Source organism: Hydractinia symbiolongicarpus, chromosome 12 (assembly GCF_029227915.1).
Source record: "Hydractinia symbiolongicarpus strain clone_291-10 chromosome 12, HSymV2.1, whole genome shotgun sequence".
NCBI classification, from domain to species: domain Eukaryota; kingdom Metazoa; phylum Cnidaria; class Hydrozoa; order Anthoathecata; family Hydractiniidae; genus Hydractinia; species Hydractinia symbiolongicarpus.
The window spans coordinates 7,310,533-7,327,867 of NC_079886.1; the positions used below are offsets into that span (position 1 = coordinate 7,310,533).

Below are 17,335 nucleotides of genomic sequence, written 5' to 3' on the forward strand. Positions count from 1 at the left end.
CTTCATCAAGCGGCGTAAAAAGTCACATAGTGAGAAAACTCAATGTGGTTACCTCAAACAACATTTGATGTAAATTGAAAAATCTCTTACAAAGTCTATTCATATGTGATGTTTGTATTCTGCTAAATCGTTGATGCGTGTAATTTAAGAAAGGGCGATTCAATAGGTTTCAGGGCTTTTGTTATAAGAACCGCTATCGAGGTATTTCTATAACAACAAAACAGTCTGTAATCAGTACACGAACTGTAACGACGTCTCAAGAAAGTGGTTAACATAGATAGATTGATGTAAGTTCACATATTTCTTTTTCTTTTTGTATAGTTCTTCTGAATATGGGAATGTCTAATACCGAAAATGCCGATTCTTCGGATGTTAAATTTTTTAAAAACAAAATAAAATGGTTTTAAGTTCTTAATTATTAATAAAAATTATGTTGCCTTTCCATTCTTTATTATTTTACGATTTTAAATTTTTTTATCACGATGTGACGAATTGTGACCAGGTTGATAAAAAAAATAGTTAAACAATAAGTGTAAATTACTAAGTAAAGGAAAAAAAAGTTGTATCTACTGTTTCTGACTATTTTTTATATCTACTTTTATAAGCTTTTGTACCATTTTTCCATTGGCTTATATTTTTTAAAAAAATGGCAGCAGTAGTTCAAACAGTAAAATCATCAAAATCATGTTAGAATGCTAAAGAAAATCAGTTTTGAGCATATTTATATTCACTCAAAGTATTATGCAAAATATAATACAAACTTTTTCTTGCTTTCTCATTTAGCAAAAGTGGAAAACATCTGAGAAATATTACTTAAATAGGATGTATTAGAAAAAAGTGTCGTTAAAAAAAGAAGAAAAGTTTTGTAAAAAATATTTAATATAAAAAAGCAACGAGTTGTTATTTATTGTTCTTAAAAGTCAAAAAGAACGGAAAATACGGAGAACGGAGAAAGTAATACAAGATGAGAATATAAAAAATCTAAAAATTTTGCTTAATCGGCTTTACCCAACTCATTTTTTAAAAAAACTTATCGAATTTTCTTTTAAACTAATAAATCGTAATTTTAATTGTTTTCAGAACAACATAAAGCTAACAATTTTATCAGCTAGTGTGATTATTAAAATCATTGTAACGAAGTAAAAATTATAAAAATCAAGTAAAAAAAATTGGGCCTAAATATTGGAAGAAAAATAGAAAATTATAAGGAGACTACAGTTTAAGTTTTATTTATTTACCTTTTGATCATAAGCTGTTTATTTTTTATGAAGCATTTTTAAAAAATCAGCATTAGTAGTTTTATATGTTTTCTTTATTACGCGATTTTTACGTTTCGGTAAAAATTTTTTTTAAAAAAATGCTTTAAATTTTAAAATTTAAGAAGTACTCTCACTTTTCGACATAAATAATTTAAAATATAATTTTTGCTTTAAATTATTCAATTTTGCCAAAAACATGCCGAACTTTGCGCATGCGCATTACATATTTTAAAAAAAAACAGTTTGTATGCTGTGAGCAGCTTTAAGCATGATTGAACAAAATAAATGCATGCTATTAGCGTAATTATGCCTAAAATGAGAATAATTATATATAGTTTACGGTTGACCAACTTTTAATAATGAGATCAATGAACTTGAATAATGCAGGTGGCATTATCTGATCGTCTACTCAACTGGGCATAATAAGATCATTGAATAGTTGTTAACCTGTTCTTGATAATTGTTCACAAATTTAATTCACAATATTCGAGAAACTGTTCAAGTAGGAGAGGACCATCCTTAGAAAGATTTTTTATAAGGTAAACTTCAAAAAAAGTATTACAATTAAATAAAAATAAGAGAAACATAGTACAAATTTAAAAGGTACTAATAATAAATAAGAATTATAGTAAGAAAGTATTAAACTTGAAAAAGAATTGATGGCGATATAAATTTAGCCTATGTATATTTTATTTCTTGTGATGATGGTTTACAAGTAGCACATCTTCTCATTTCTTTTTAGATGGATAAGAGGCTAGTGATTCTGTTATTTGCCTTCGTGGCTTATGCATCAGCTAAATCTGTTAGCCGTAAGTACTTATTCTTTTAACTTTTTCTGTTTTAATTCATTTTCTTTTTTTACTTTTTTATTTTTATATATGACAAAAAAAGCAATCTGAAAATAAACATAATATTATTATCTATTCAAAATACCTTGCCTTTATTCAAAGGCAAAGCTCTTTTCTTCTTTCAAGAACTTGGTTTACAACGGTGTTGACTAATTCAATGGCTAATACGATCGAACGAAAAGGAACATTTTCAGATTGCTTTTTAGTCTATTTTATGCATGACACCGTACAGCATACAGCACTTTCAAGCAATGATAAAAAATCTTTTCCTTGCTTCTTTAATCACTCATCTTTTTTATAATTTGTAAAGAAGAAATATTTTTTTTTTATTCTACTTATGTTCTTGCTTTTAACTCAAATTTTTTCATAATAAAATAAAGTGATGAAATAAACGACAATTGAAACAATTAAAAGAAAGAATGACATTGTACAAATTACTGATTTTAAAAACCAAAAAGTAACAATCCTTATTGACAAAAAAGGATAGGTAATTATCCTTACACTAGGAAATTCATTTTCTAGGTAGAGATACCAGTTTATGTGGTTCCACTTGTCCCTTTTCTTGTGCCCCAACATGTTCCTCCTCTTGTTGTGCCTCCCAATTAGCGCAGGCTGCTCCTCCTCCTCTTCCAGGACAAATAATTCCAGTTTTGGCTGCATCAGCATGTAATCCCATTTGTTCGCACCATTGCATGAAGATTTGTTCAATGCCATGTTGTACTCAACCTTCATTACAACCAACATGTCCAATTCCATGTGTGCAGCCCACTTGTCCTTCATTTTGCACCTAAGGAACAAGACTATTGACGCTTTCTTTGACAATTTTGGTAACAGGAATCTTATTACAGTTCCACCAACTTAATAGTACACACAGCGACATTGACATAACTGACATAACAATTGTTTCTTATAGGTGTAAAGAAATCTGCCATGCCATGTGGCTGCACCCCAGCTCCAGCATGTTGTGCCCCTCCACCTCCACCACCACCTCCACCATGTGTTTGTGCACCAGCACCAGCACCATGTGGTTGTGCTCCACCACCACCACCTCCACCACCTCCACCCCCACCACCTGCAATGCCTGGACCACCAGGTGCCCCAGGCCCAATGGGACCACCAGGAGGCCCAGGATGCGGAGGACCACCAGGACCACCAGGACCTCCAGGAGGTCCAGGTTGTGGAGGACCACCAGGTCCCCCAGGACCTCCAGGACCACCAGGAGCACCAGCACCACCAGCTCCACCACCACCACCAATCTGTCTTCACCATTGTATGAAAATCTGCCCAGCTTCTGCACCAGCATGTGCACCACCACCACCACCATGTGCTCCACAATGCCCACCTCCCTGTCCACCACCATGTCCACCACCACCGCCACCACCACCTCCACCACCACCACCAATGTGCAGTTGTGGCCCTCCACCATGCTCGTGTGGAAAATAAGTACGAAAGACGTGTAATTGGCAATTGACCATCTAATATAACTGATGACAATTCAAGGACTTGATAGGAGAAAGATTAAATCGACAAGTTGACTTGACAACAACAGAATTATTTCTTCAAATGTGAAAGAATGTAAATTATTTTCCTTCGGAAGAAACTTAAGATTTTTTATAATTAAACTTGTTTTATTTACATCCCATATACTTCCATTACTTCTATTACATTCTTATATAGCATGCTCACTATTTTTCATGATGCCATTATATTAATTATTTTTATTTTTCTGCATAACGCTTTAGTCTAATATTTATGTTACTAAGCGTTTTTTAATATATTTTTATTAAACATAGCAGTCACAACGAATTAAAGGTAATGTTAATAAAACAATAATGAAAAATTTCTGTTTTCATAAATATAAATTTTTGACTAAATTATCAGATATTTAACTAATCTAATGCTAAAATGTTGAACCTGAAATATCTATTTTATTTAATTCGTTTTGGCTGTTTAATGTTTCTTGCATGAAGGAAAGCATAAATTAGTTAGACATTGAAGAGTTTTTGCACATACATAACCATTAATTAACTAATATTTTAAGAATCAACGCAAGCAATGGCAATACGATCATCGCAAAGTCTGCATAACTGAACGGTAGTGCTGACCCTTCCATGTCTGACTGATATATGAAAAACAAAAAACAAAAAACAATTAGAATAGCTGAAAAGCAACTTAAAATTTATTTCTAAGACATTTATTCTGATCTATTCCAGATACTGGCTCCAAAAGATCGCCTTGTAGTTGTTCAGCACCACCGTGCAGTTGTCAAGAACTTCCTCCCCAAGTTATAACGATCCCATCTGCCCCAGCAGGCTGTGGACCTCCACCAGCACCCGCTTGTGCTCCACCACCACCACCACCACCTCCACCACCAATTCCAGGACCACCAGGATCAATGGGACCAGTAGGCCCACCCGGAGGACCAGGTGGCCCAGGACCAATTGGACCCCCAGGACCTCCAGGATCCCCAGGAACTGGTGGACCTCCAGGACCCCCAGGACCACCAGGACCACCAGGAGCACCAGCTCCTCCAGCTCCACCACCACCACCAGTCTGTCTCCACCATTGTATGAGAATATGTCCAGCACCTGCACCAGCTTGTGCACCACCACCACCACCACCCCCACCACCGCCACCAGCATGCACATGTGCACCACCTCCATGTTCATGTGGTAAATAGATGATCACTTGCGCTTGCTTATGTAATAATGAAGAATTTGATGAGTAAAGAAAAAAAAACTAATCAAGAAGTTCATTTTGTAAATGACATTAAAATAGTCACTAAAAATATTTATTTATTTATACCTGCGACTTGTTTTTCTAACTCCTTGATCAATTTTGTTTGAATGAGTTTAGTTTAGTCAGTTAGATAAGCATATGTGCAACTTCTAGCGCAGCTTAAAGGGATGCGTTTTACAAGTTGGTCATTTTCATATAGCTTTAACGTGCTTAAAAATGACACAAAATTACTTTTTAGTTGGTACTGATACAAATTGGAGTCAGAAAATAAAATAAAGTTTTGAAATTTTAAAGTAATTCAACGTGCTCAGTAAACAAAAAACAGTAAACATGTGGCAATCTTGAATTTTGATTTTCTCCTGCAGCTAATTAAGTGTTAGTTTTTCGTTTTCTTAATGCTAAAGAAAGCCTAAATTGTTGAAACTGAATAAAAAAGACGTTCATTGCATATTCTTACGATAAATTTGTTAGACACTTATTTATTGTGAAAATCTGTCAAAAATTAAAAAAAAAATAATTCAAAAATATAATTTACAATAACAAACATTTAACTTTAGAGAAATTCAATCAATTTTCTATAAAATTATGCCTACTATAAATTAATTCTAAAAAATCTTTTCTATGCACTGAGTTCTAATACAATCTATTCTGTCGCTTTTTTGTGGAAATTTTTCTTTTCTTTAAATTTTTATAAAAAAAGAAAATTCTCAACAGTTACAACAATTAACATAACTAAAAGAAATACCTTAGATTTTTTGTTAAGGCATTAAGACATTAAGCCTTCTTCGTCTGGTAAATATTTTGTATGTTGAGAAATTTGATACAATCAAATTATGAATACTCAACGCACCTGTTCCATTCAAAATTAATTTTGTTCCTGATTTATTTTCTTTGGTATTCGGAAGCATTTTCATAAAACTTTTATAGATATAATCTTTATAATCCAAAAATGACCTGAAAAATAATTCTATTTAATTATGTTTACGACCACTTAAAAAAGTAGGTTCCACTTTCAGACAGCTTATTAATTCACTTACGTGGTAAATTTAACAGGCATATAAATTTAGGCACGGTAACCTAGCACGGTAAAATAGCGATATATTACGAAAATCATCCGCAGTAAGTTAGTATACAGTTTAGTGTTCAAAGTAGTTTTTTATATACTAGCATTTAACTTCAACAATTAGAGGAAATTATTATATATTTTTTTAATAACACGCTTTCAGAGTTAGATTAAGTTTTTATCAAGCGACAGCAATAAATTGGATTGCAATATTAGAACAGGCTAAGTCTAATATTCTTGTTAGTTTAACATATACACCATTCGGTACACATAAATATCTTTTTCAGCAAACAAACGCTCACCATGTGAATGCGCAGCACCACCATGTGCTTGTCAAGAACTTCCACCATCCGTCATTCAAATTCCAGCACCTAGTGCTGGTTGTGGCCCAGCGCCAGCTCCTGCCTGCGCACCACCACCAATACCTGGACCACCAGGATCACCAGGACCTGCAGGACCACCAGGAGGACCAGGTGGCCCAGGAGCCCCAGGACCACCAGGGCCACCAGGAGGTCCAGGAGGACCAGGAGCTCCAGGACCACCAGGACCACCAGGACCACCAGGCGCACCTGCCCCACCAGCTCCTCCACCACCACCAATTTGCCTCCACCATTGTATGAGAATCTGTCCAGCACCTGCTCCAGCTTGTGCGCCTCCACCTCCTCCACCACCACCTCCACCACCTCCTCCTCCTCCACCACCACCACCACCTCCTCCACCTCCACCACCACCTCCACCACCACCACCTCCAGCACCAGTTTGCACTTGTGCTCCACCACCTTGTTCATGTGGCAAATAAACAATGCGTTGGCAGAAGGAAGTAAGAAATGATGATTGATAATGCAAACACATACACGTCATCTATGTAGAATAATGGAATGGATGAGAACAATTACATATCTGTATACACATATATTTTTTACGCAATTTAATTTATATATTTGTGAAATAGTAAATACAAATATCTTCACACACACATATAGTTTTAATGTTTCTATCCACAACACATGTAGACATAAGTGATTGCTTGATGTCAAAACCACAAGCAGATAAAAAGTACTTCCCTTACATATGTTTAACTAACGCTTACATTCTGCTCTATTTAATTATCCTAAACTTATACATGTAGGTAGCATAAAAGCTCATTAGTAGTAAAACAGATTTTTCTGAAGATTTCTAAAACACACATAATTTTTTGTTATTGAAAGACTTAAAGGTAATATGCGAATATATAAGGGCAAAGCAAGAAATGACTCAACTATTTTTGCCGGGAAATGTCCACGTTTTATTTAAAAAAAACAATGGGCGTTGCTCAGGGCAACAATAATTCGCCTCAAATAAAAAACAAAATGGCAGACACAGACGAGCAAACCACGACGCAAGCTAGCTCTATTTATAAGGAGAATGAGAATGCAACCCTGTCTATATAACATTTTATTCACTTATTATATAACCTTCTACCTAGCAAAGTATTTTCAAACTTTGGACCTGGAAATTTATTACTTTAATAATTATTAGTTTAGCACAAATTATGTCCCATATGCGAAGTTATATTACGTTAGTAATGCAATTCAATTTGTTGTGCGTGGCTGTTAAATAAGTAAAACGTGCTACCATTTTTAAATTTCTAAAGCTCGCCTTGGATCGTGTGGCTATATCTATTGTTTTATTGAGGAATCCCCGTTGCTGACATCAGCATGTTAAGACCTTATCATCGCATATTATCTTTAAATTTATATCTTGCTTGAATTATTCGTAATACGATTTAAAAGGAGTATGTGTCAGAAGAATAGATTCATCGTATGACAAAAAAGCTAAGGAAAAGATCACAAAAATTGCGGTCCTTTCGGCGCGAAAAACTCTACACAAAGATGCTAATCCATTCAAATTACTTCTTGAAAATTATGTTTTGTAATCTATTCTTACATTAATGTATTCACACGAAACTTATGCACATCAAAACAATGAAACGCCAAAACATAGACACAAATTAAAATTTAAAACTAAAAGATAAAAATAAATTCGCTGTAACTAAACTTTTCTACTACACCAAAGAAGGACACTCTTCCAGCATTTCGTATTCCTTGTTTTAGAGAAAAGATCACCATGTGATTGTGGAGCCGGCGGATGCGGAGGAGGTCCCGGCGTACAAGAACTTCCAATGAGTGTAATTCAAATCCCATCTGGCGGAGCTGGGGGAGCAGGCTGTGCTCCTCCTCCTCCTCCTCCACCACCTCCACCACCCCCACCTCCACCACCAATTCCCGGACCACCAGGATCACCAGGACCACAAGGACCACCTGGAGGACCAGGAGAGGGCGGACCACCAGGACCACCGGGACCACCAGGAGGCCCAGGAGGTCCAGGAATGCCAGGACCACCAGGACCACCAGGGCCACCGGGAGCACCTGCACCACCAGCCCCACCGCCGCCACCAATCTGTCTCCATCACTGCATGAGAATTTGCCCAGCACCTGCCCCTGCTTGTGTTGCTCCTCCACCTCCACCTCCTCCTCCACCACCGCCACCACCGCCACCACCACCACCACCACCACCGCCACCACCAGCCTGTTCTTGTGCTCCTCCACCATGCAGTTGTGGAAAATAAACCAAATGTGGACATCAAAATTAACCCACGCGTTCGGATAGTATATTAACACTTCTATATTATGTAGAAAGTAAAAAGTTTGATTTTGTGAAATAAAATTTAATTTTTTAATCAATTGTTTTTTATTTTTAACTCAAGCACTACACACGTTTTATTAACAGTCACACTATCTCAAGCACATATATTTCACTGTTCGAAATATAACAAAAAATCAAAGCTCAAGTTAATTCAATAGTTTGTTTAAATCTTCTATCCAAAGAGTATAAAATTTACTAATTTAATCATTATGGAGAATGGTGTAAATAAAGCCAGAAAGCAACTTCCAATGACTAATTCTATTTTAGAAAAACGCTGTACTCCTCCTTGTGGGGCACCACCACCACCTCCAGCGGGATGCGGTGCACCAGTAGTACAAGAATTACCAATGCAAGTAATCAATTTACCAGCCGGACCAGCACCAGCAGCGGCAGCAGCAGGATGTGCTCCTCCACCGCCACCACCTCCACCTCCACCAATCCCTGGTCCCCCCGGCCCACCAGGTCCACCAGGATCACCAGGAGGACCAGGATGTGGAGGTCCACCAGGACCACCAGGACCACCAGGAGCTCCAGGAGGCCCAGGCTGTGGAGGTCCACCAGGTCCACCAGGACCACCAGGTGCTCCAGCCCCACCAGCCCCACCACCACCACCAATCTGTCTTCATCATTGCATGAAAATCTGTCCTGCACCAGCCCCAGCCTGTGTAGCTGCACCTCCTCCACCACCTCCACCACCACCTCCTCCACCACCACCTCCACCACCACCACCACCACCTCCTCCTCCTCCACCACCACCACCGCCACCACCACCACCACCAGCTTGCACCTGCGCACCACCACCTTGCTCTTGTGGTAAATAATTTCTCTTAAAACTAACTTTTGGAGTCAAGAAGAAGAGAAAAGCTGAGGACGCTATTATTTGGCATTAAAAAGTTTTCATTGGAATTGCTTGAAGCAAAATTTATTTAGAAAATGTATTTTTATACATTTTTGGATAGTTAAAAAAATTTTCATAATAAACATATTTTATTTAAACTTGTCGTCTTCTGTAATGTCTATTTTCAAAATTTTAATTTTAAAAATCGAAACGCTCTTTGGACGTTTTTTTGTTAAAAACATTTACATATATAGGTTAAACACATACCTACCACGTTATTTAAATCTTACACATATCTCTTATACTAATACACGTATCTTGTTTTTGTTTTTTCGACGGCCGTGCGTAGAGTAATTTATTCACCTGACGTTATTTTTTTGTTTATTTAAAATGGCCGCCAAATCCGTACGTTGTGCCAAAATGTCAGAATAGCAATATACGATTGGCGAGTTTGTGGATTTTTCCACAAGCTATCGACTGAAAAAAAAACTAATTCACTCAACAAAATACAAAAAATATTGGGGTTGTTACAACACATTAAAAATATAAAAATGGTATACCTAAAACTACCTTTACGATTCATCTCACAATGGTTCGAGCTTATCACTGCCTTTTCGTGTGTATTTCTGTCAAAATTGTTTACGAAGAGATGTATGTGGCGATAAAAGAGGATTAATGAAATTTTATTACATTTTAAACACTCAAATTTAACTTGGACAAAGTCGAAAACAGATGGAGAGGTACGATATTCTTTAAAAAAATATGCAGTCTAACAGATGCACCTTTGTTTTTTTTTTAAAAAAAAAATATCGAGTGCCTGCAAAAGAATGAATGAGGCGCTCGTTTAAAGAAATGTCATTTTAAATATAAAAGTGAATGTTTTCACAGTAATATTTGATTTTTTTTTTTAAAGTAGTTAAAAAAAAACAAAGAATAATAAAATTAAAGTTATTACTTTTTATCAATATATTTCGGGATCTTCTTCCATCATCAAAAATATATACTTTTATAAAAATATATACTATACTGTGTTTAAAGGTGACCTACCGCCAAAAAATTAATTTGACTTAGATTTGATCATAATATCATTGTTGAACAACCTCGTCCCCACGACTATATGCTTCTAAACAGCGCTGCGTTTTCTGATAGGTTTAGAGAAATAGGTGCTGGGGTCGAGCTTGATTGTTGGATTAACGAATTCAGAATTTTATTTTCACATTTCGTTGTTATAAGTCGTAAAATTACAAAAGTTTAATGTCGATTTTTACATTTGTGTTTGTTGAGCATTCCTCCGACAAGTTCGCCATTACGGAAAAAAAGCAGGGTTTGATATCACAAACGGCAAGAATGTACAAAATCAGTGCGTTGCTAAAGTGAACAACAACCATTGTTCTGAATCAACGAGACAAAACTGTTCGATTTAATTACACAGATTATTAGCCTCTCCATCGTACATTAAAATATCAAAATAAAATATAACGTCGCAGAAAATTTGTTTCCGGCCCGGCGTAATGTTTCCTTGCCTTTCTGTTCCCTGTGGTAAGAAAAATCACGCTGGGTCTCCTGGAAATGAAAATATTTGTTTATGCCACAAATATTTGAAAAGTCAGGTCCCACTTACAACGCATTAAAGTCCCGGCTGTACAATGTTGGAACAATTGAAGTAATGTTGATAAATAATAAACACCAAATTTTTCAACAGTTTGGAGAGCGGCCAGCGTGAATATTCTCGCTTTTAATCATTATTGCTTATAACTATTAGGGTGGGTTAGAATTGTAATTTAAGCAGGACGGGACTTAAAAAAAAAACGGAAACCCTAACTAAATTGAACAGTTGTTGATTCACTTTAAGCTTTTGGAGTTTCCCCAGTTCTCTCCACTTTTGAGAGGGCGCGACTGATTTTAGTTGGTCATGATGATATTACCGTGTAAATACAAAATGAATTTTAATACTAAGAAAAGCTAAAAAAAATCATCTCCCGCTAACCAGATCTATTATAGATTACAGCCCTGATATAAAAAAGAAGTCTAGAAATAAAGTTTCCGCTATACACTATTTTATAAGAGCCAAAAAATTAGCACCAGTTTTGACTGTCCGGTCAAAAACCAAGAGGTCTATGTTCGTTTTGAGTAACTTTACAATTAAAATTATTTACATGTGCTAAAAATTTTAATGCACATAAAAAAGGATCTTTATGTCCAATCTATCTTTCTAATAGGTCTGGCAGTTTTTATTTCCTTTACCTAAGTAAAACAATTGAAAATGCTATCCTCATTTTTTGCATATTCCAAGAAAAACAGAAAATCAGTAAAATTTTAACCTGATTATTGGTTTCCTTTATTTTTCATTGTTCTAATAAAAAAGTCACAATTTTACTTACATTTTTTTGGCGAAAAGTGCAAGTGAAATTTTTCATCACTCCATAAAGTTTATTTATTAATAAAAAAATTATATCCTTGCGAAAAATTTGATTGATCTGATTAAACTTTTATTTCGTTTCGCGCTAACATTAAAATATTGACCAATCAGATTGCTACAGAAACAATACTTCTCCCGCATTTGAAATAGGTTACAACTTCACGCACTGTGATAAAAAACAATTGGAAATCAACAATCGGAATTTTTTTCGCTCGAATGTTAATTGAAAATTTATTTGCTGGAGGCGCGCTTTTTTAAGAGGCGTTTGTTTAAATGAAAAAGACTTTTTAAAAAGGTGACATTTTTACGCAAACTAAAGAAAGAAAAAAAACTTCAAACGTATTAATTTTGAAATTTTAAGTTTCTCTAAAAATTCTTGCAAGAGCATTTAACAACATAATAAATAGAACTAAACACTAATTTAATTATTATAACTCTGCACCCTATCTTTTAAGAATATACTGTATAAGAATATTCAAGATGAAATTAGAAAAAAAGTTATGAATATCTTAAGAATATCTTAAGAATATGATCATCCTGAAATATAGCTTGCATCCTATCGTAAATATTTGAAATTAAGCTAATACCTTAAGGGTGATTTTTCTAAACTGTGCTAAGATTATGCTATAAATTTCCCCAAAAATTAAGAATGTTCATATGGAAGTAAAGAACACTATTTTTTATACAAAAGGTTGTATTAAATAGCACTATTTTGTCGAACGAGCGCTAAATTTTAAAAATGGAGAGGACCTTATTAAGGGCTCGTTGGGAGGCGCTCATTTTATATTATCTCATGCGTGAGAATACGTTACTAGTGGGAAATGTTCAAGATAGAAAAAGCCATTATGTTTGCAACCATTAAATTTGCAGACCAACGGTAGGTCACTTTTTATCAGACTATGAAAAAAAACTGAGAAACAGCTCATCAAAGTTACTTTTTTCTACTTTACGAAAAGAGATAATTTCTGGACTCGCACCTTAATATCATCGAGAATAAATTCAGTAAGGAATACGAGCGCAATAGAACATGGTATACTTACACCATAACGCTATTCCACCAAGATTAATTATACAAAGTTTCTACATGTGATCATCTCCATTATCTTTTTTTTTCAGAGATTACCCGAAGTTCTGAAGAAATCGGATTTTTAGGAGATTTTAAACATTTTCATAAAATTATGTCACAAAACGTATACTGGGGAGGGCGAAATAGCCCCATATTTTTACACCAGCCCAAAATTGCTACTACATTCATTTTGGTCCAGGTTACCTTGAGGCAAGTTTGGGGGCCACTTAAACTAAATAAGTGGGATATCAATGTTGTTTGAATCGATCAATTCGATCATGTTCGTATAAGTGGAAACCTCCTGATACTCAACGGAGGTACTTGTGACTTGAGCCACAAACTGTTAAAAATAATTTTTTTATAAGTAGCACAAAATTTGGGCAGAGGCTCATTGTTTCATAAGTTTCTTTATTTTACAGAATCGACTTTTACGTACGTTTTGCTTTATACCAAATTCACATATTTGCTAGCGTCCTCAGTGAAGCTAGTGGAGTAATTAAATTCCTTCGTGTGTCTTTATCACTGCAGCTTCTGTGTCATGCAAGTAACTAATTAATTAGTAATTAATTAAAGCTGCAATTAATATTCAGATGATTTAGATTGTTTATCTATTGTGTGGCGTTTTTTTGCCGTCTGCCTACCGCGTCTCGTTTGTTTTTCGACAGACATCTATTGTCGAAAAAATATAATAAAGATAATAAGATGTTCTTGTTAAATACAGGTTTCTCCCCATAGATCATCACGCTCTCCTTAATCTCCAAAAGCAAATTATTGGGAGCTGATGTGATGACACTAAAATCGTTAAAGGAAGCTAAACAGAGAAAAAGCTCTTCCTTGACGGCAGATAACTGAGCACTTTTAAACAGCCCTACCGGTCACAGGGAAAAATTTCCAAATGTTCAGATATCCTTACTTTCAAATGTTGTTTAGTTTTGCCAAATTAAGTAGCGTTGCAGTTACTACACTTAAATTACATCATAGTTATAAGAAACACTGACTATAATTACATCTATTATAGCGATCAGCAAAAAAAGCTAGTCATAATTAATAATGGATGACTGTTGAAAATTGTTTTCTTTCAAAAGTTAGGATTAATCCTAAGATTAAGTATGTTATTATAGATCAGTTTTCTTTGGACAAGGCAATTGTAACAACTTTGCCAGATAAAAAATGCAATATTCTATTCGGTCTGGTTTATTGCTGGTTCTTTGCGCATTGGTGGAAAATTAGGCTGAAAAAACTTAGATGACGTCATTTAGTCCAATGTCATTGTAATTTGCGAGCTCTAAAAAGGCAAAACAATGGGACCGAAATTCAAAATAAGGAAAAGTCTTGTAACCGATTTAAGTGTGTAAATTTAGTTGATCCACGCATAAAATGTTTATTATGGCTTTGGTTGTAAATAAGATAATTGACAAAAAAATCCTAATAATTTCCCTGACCCCCTTTTTATACGATGATTCATGATAACAAAGAACGTGACGTCACACTAAAAAAGATGACATGTGGTATGCTACGGAATTTACTAAAAAGATGGAAAGGGGAAGGGGGGTGGGGATAGAAAAGCATTTATTGAACATACATAGTAACACAGAATTTTTCCCAGGGTGTTGCATTTTAAACATCCCGTCTTGGGCAGTGGTGATTTGGGAAGAAGGAAAGTATTCTTCCCAACTACAAAGCGTCGAGAAAATGTCGGCTACTTTGAAATGGCGAAAAATTTTGCGCACATTTTCAGATCTTTTTTGTTCTAATACAGAAAAAAATTGTAAAGAAGAAAATTTAATGTAACTAGTCATGATTAGTGTGGTGTAATATAGTAATACTAGTCGTTAACCCGTGGAAAAATCCACGGGTTCGCCCTTCCTTTTTATACCGCATATTGCGTGCGTCTCGCTACTTGCGCAGCTAAGCTACCATTTTGCGTGACAGACACACGGACGGACAGACGTATACGGGTATTATAATATAGATAAAACCTTTACTAAAACATTTGGGACAACTTAGAACATAAATTTTATATAAGGAATCAGTTAAGTAAAACTTAACCCTATTTGGTATGGGCTTTTTTGACCCTTGTAAATATGCGGGGGGCATAAAGTGCCCGCGGACTGTAACTTTTGTTTAGTTTGGTTTTAAGTGACTAAACTTGGCACAAAGAAGCAACAATATGTTGTGACTTAATTCGTGAAAAAATATTTAGGTTGACATGTCACACAGGAAGTGATGACGTCATAATGAGACAATGGTTGAAGAAAATATGTCTTTCTTGGAAATTCTCGTTTTTGTATCTATTTTAAAACTATTTACAGTACTAGTCATTAAAAAGTAATATAAGAATGTGAGATATTATTAGAAGCCTTAACAGGTGGTATAAAGACAAAGGATTTCTCTAAGGAGAAAATAGAAATCGATCGGAATTCAAATATTCAAGTAATTTCTTTGAAAAATCTATATTTGAGAACCTTAGTGTAAGTAGCTGTCATATAAAACTTTGTATATCTATTAGCACTTACGTCAGTAGCTACTCAATAAAGAGCATTTGGATTGACATGGGAGAAAATGACCTATGGCGGCATCATATGACAATAGAAATAGAGAAATACGAAATTACAAATATTCCGTTCTGTAAATTACCAATATATTGGTTTGCAAATTACACAGTATACATGTCAACATTGTATGATAACTTTTTGTCACTGTCACATACATAATCCCATATTCGTACAACTGCTTAGTTTAGAAAGCATTTATTTTTAGCACTACAGTAAAAAAGTTGATATGACCACCTGTCAAACAGGACAAAGTGACATTGACAGAACCATTTTTGGAAATATTTTTTCTTATTTTTCAAAAGTCAAATAAAAGTTAGGAAAAGTCACAAAATTTCAAGTAATTTCATTCAGTTTTAAAAAAGTTATTAGACTTTGAAAATGCCGTGGGCATTTTATGCTTCCCCCTCCCCTATACCAAATAAGGTTAAGATTGCCTGTTCTTATTTCTTAAGCATTTTTTATCCCGGTTTCTTTTTATTGGTTTTAAATAATACAACTTTAGAGTTCAATTTCATCCAGCTTTTATTTATGAATCTGCTATAATATGGAACCTACTATTTCGGCATCAAAATGTTTTTATTTTTAGTGCAAGCAATTGTTGCTGATGCTGGTCTTTTATTTTTTCCTGAAAAAAGCCACAATCGCGCTTATATGAATACAGTAGTCTCTTAAATAGCGGATAACCATTGGTGCAAAAAAATCTATCCGCTAATTAGAGGTGTCCGCGTTAACTATTTTTGAACAAATTTTTGTTGTTGAGTCGAAAAAGTGATATATTGTGAGGTTTTGGGGGGAAATTTGATTATTTTAGACTTAGAAGAATAGAAAAATTAGAATTTAAGATATACAAAGTTTTTTATGTCAACACAAGAAAAATATTAAAAACCTAGAAAAAATATAAAAGTACGTGTTTGTTTCAAAATACCAATAAACTATATATAAAACTATATAAAGTAAATAAAAGAAATAAAGATAAACGAATATTCTTTACCCTGACAAAAAAAGTCTTAAAATTTCTCGAGGTTTCCGCTAATTAGAAAGGAAAAATCGCCGAAAAATGTGTCCGTTAATTGGAGTGTCCGCTGTTTAGAAAGTTTTCTGTGAGACCTTGACTAGAATTCGTCCGGTGTAATGAAATTTGTCCGTTAATTGAAGGTGTCCGCTTTTTAGAGTGTCCGTTAATTAGAGAGACCATTGTATTACTTCCAGCTTATTGTGACTAGGCAAAGAAATTATCATAAATGGTAGCTTTGACAGAGTTTTGCAAAAATTTGCATTCTAGATTGTTCTTATGGCAATATTTAGGCTTCGGTTGTTCTTGGTTTGGAGAAAATTATTTGAGCCTTCAATTGTTTTTATTCTGTATTTTTTGGCAGAATCTCAGTTTGTTTTTAGATAATTACTAATAATTCTAAAACATGTATTGTATTGATGCATCATGCATTTACATGGAATCTGCTAAAATAACTGATAAAGTAAAAGGTGTCTCTCATGAAATGTCACTTTGGATTGCCATAGTCTTATGCAAAGAAATATTTTGGCAGGACAAAAAGTTCTTGTTCAAAATTAGGTTTAAACTATCGTTTTGTGCAATGACCATCAACGCTTGAAATTCTTAGGATTAATTGCCCTGTGGTAGGCTATAAGAAAACTTTGCCCACATTGCCTGAATTGGTCAATTTGCCCAACTTGCCTACGATTGGTTGGTCGCCAACATTGTTTGAAACTTTTATCTTAATAGATAATACAAATGATGCAATTTTTAATATTCCCTTTTAAGTAAACTGGTTGCCTGAGAAGATTTATATCAGTGTATTGGATTTCCTCTTTAATAATTGCGGAATTAGCTAAACCATCAATAGA

General features: G+C 34.8%; 2 protein-coding genes across 2 annotated transcripts; one reads left to right on the plus strand and one right to left on the minus strand.

Annotated features, from left to right (window-relative positions):
* The first annotated feature begins 131 nt into the window (after positions 1-131).
* Positions 132-9,590, plus strand: LOC130621205 (basic proline-rich protein-like). Its single transcript, XM_057436520.1, has 12 exons — positions 132-287; positions 2,002-2,068; positions 3,021-3,547; positions 3,901-3,919; positions 4,149-4,184; positions 4,321-4,779; positions 6,197-6,556; positions 6,893-7,034; positions 7,695-7,820; positions 7,965-8,503; positions 8,585-8,604; positions 8,777-9,590. The coding sequence occupies exons 2-12, from the start codon at positions 2,002-2,004 to the stop codon at positions 9,413-9,415; spliced, it is 2,934 nt and encodes a 977-aa protein (XP_057292503.1). The 5' UTR covers positions 132-287; the 3' UTR covers positions 9,416-9,590.
* On the minus strand, positions 5,915-6,856 carry LOC130622115 (uncharacterized). The gene has a single exon (XM_057437518.1). It carries the CDS (start codon positions 6,768-6,770, stop codon positions 6,267-6,269), a length of 504 nt encoding a protein of 167 aa, XP_057293501.1. The 5' UTR covers positions 6,771-6,856; the 3' UTR covers positions 5,915-6,266.
* Positions 9,591-17,335: the final 7,745 nt, after the last annotated feature.

What these genes read in the sequence shown, in the direction of transcription:
- LOC130621205 (XM_057436520.1), top strand. Translation starts at nt 2,002, where the DNA reads ATGGATAAGAGGCTAGTGATTCTGTTATTTGCCTTCGTGGCTTATGCA. An exon ending in TTGTGCTCCTCCACCATGCA is followed by an intron (nt 8,504 to 8,584) that starts GTTGTGGAAAAT and finishes TATATTATGTAG; the next exon opens with AAAGTAAAAAGTTTGATTTT. An exon ending in AAAGTAAAAAGTTTGATTTT is followed by an intron (nt 8,605 to 8,776) that starts GTGAAATAAAAT and finishes TTCTATCCAAAG; the next exon opens with AGTATAAAATTTACTAATTT.
- LOC130622115 (XM_057437518.1), bottom strand. Translation starts at nt 6,770, where the DNA reads ATGACGTGTATGTGTTTGCATTATCAATCATCATTTCTTACTTCCTTC.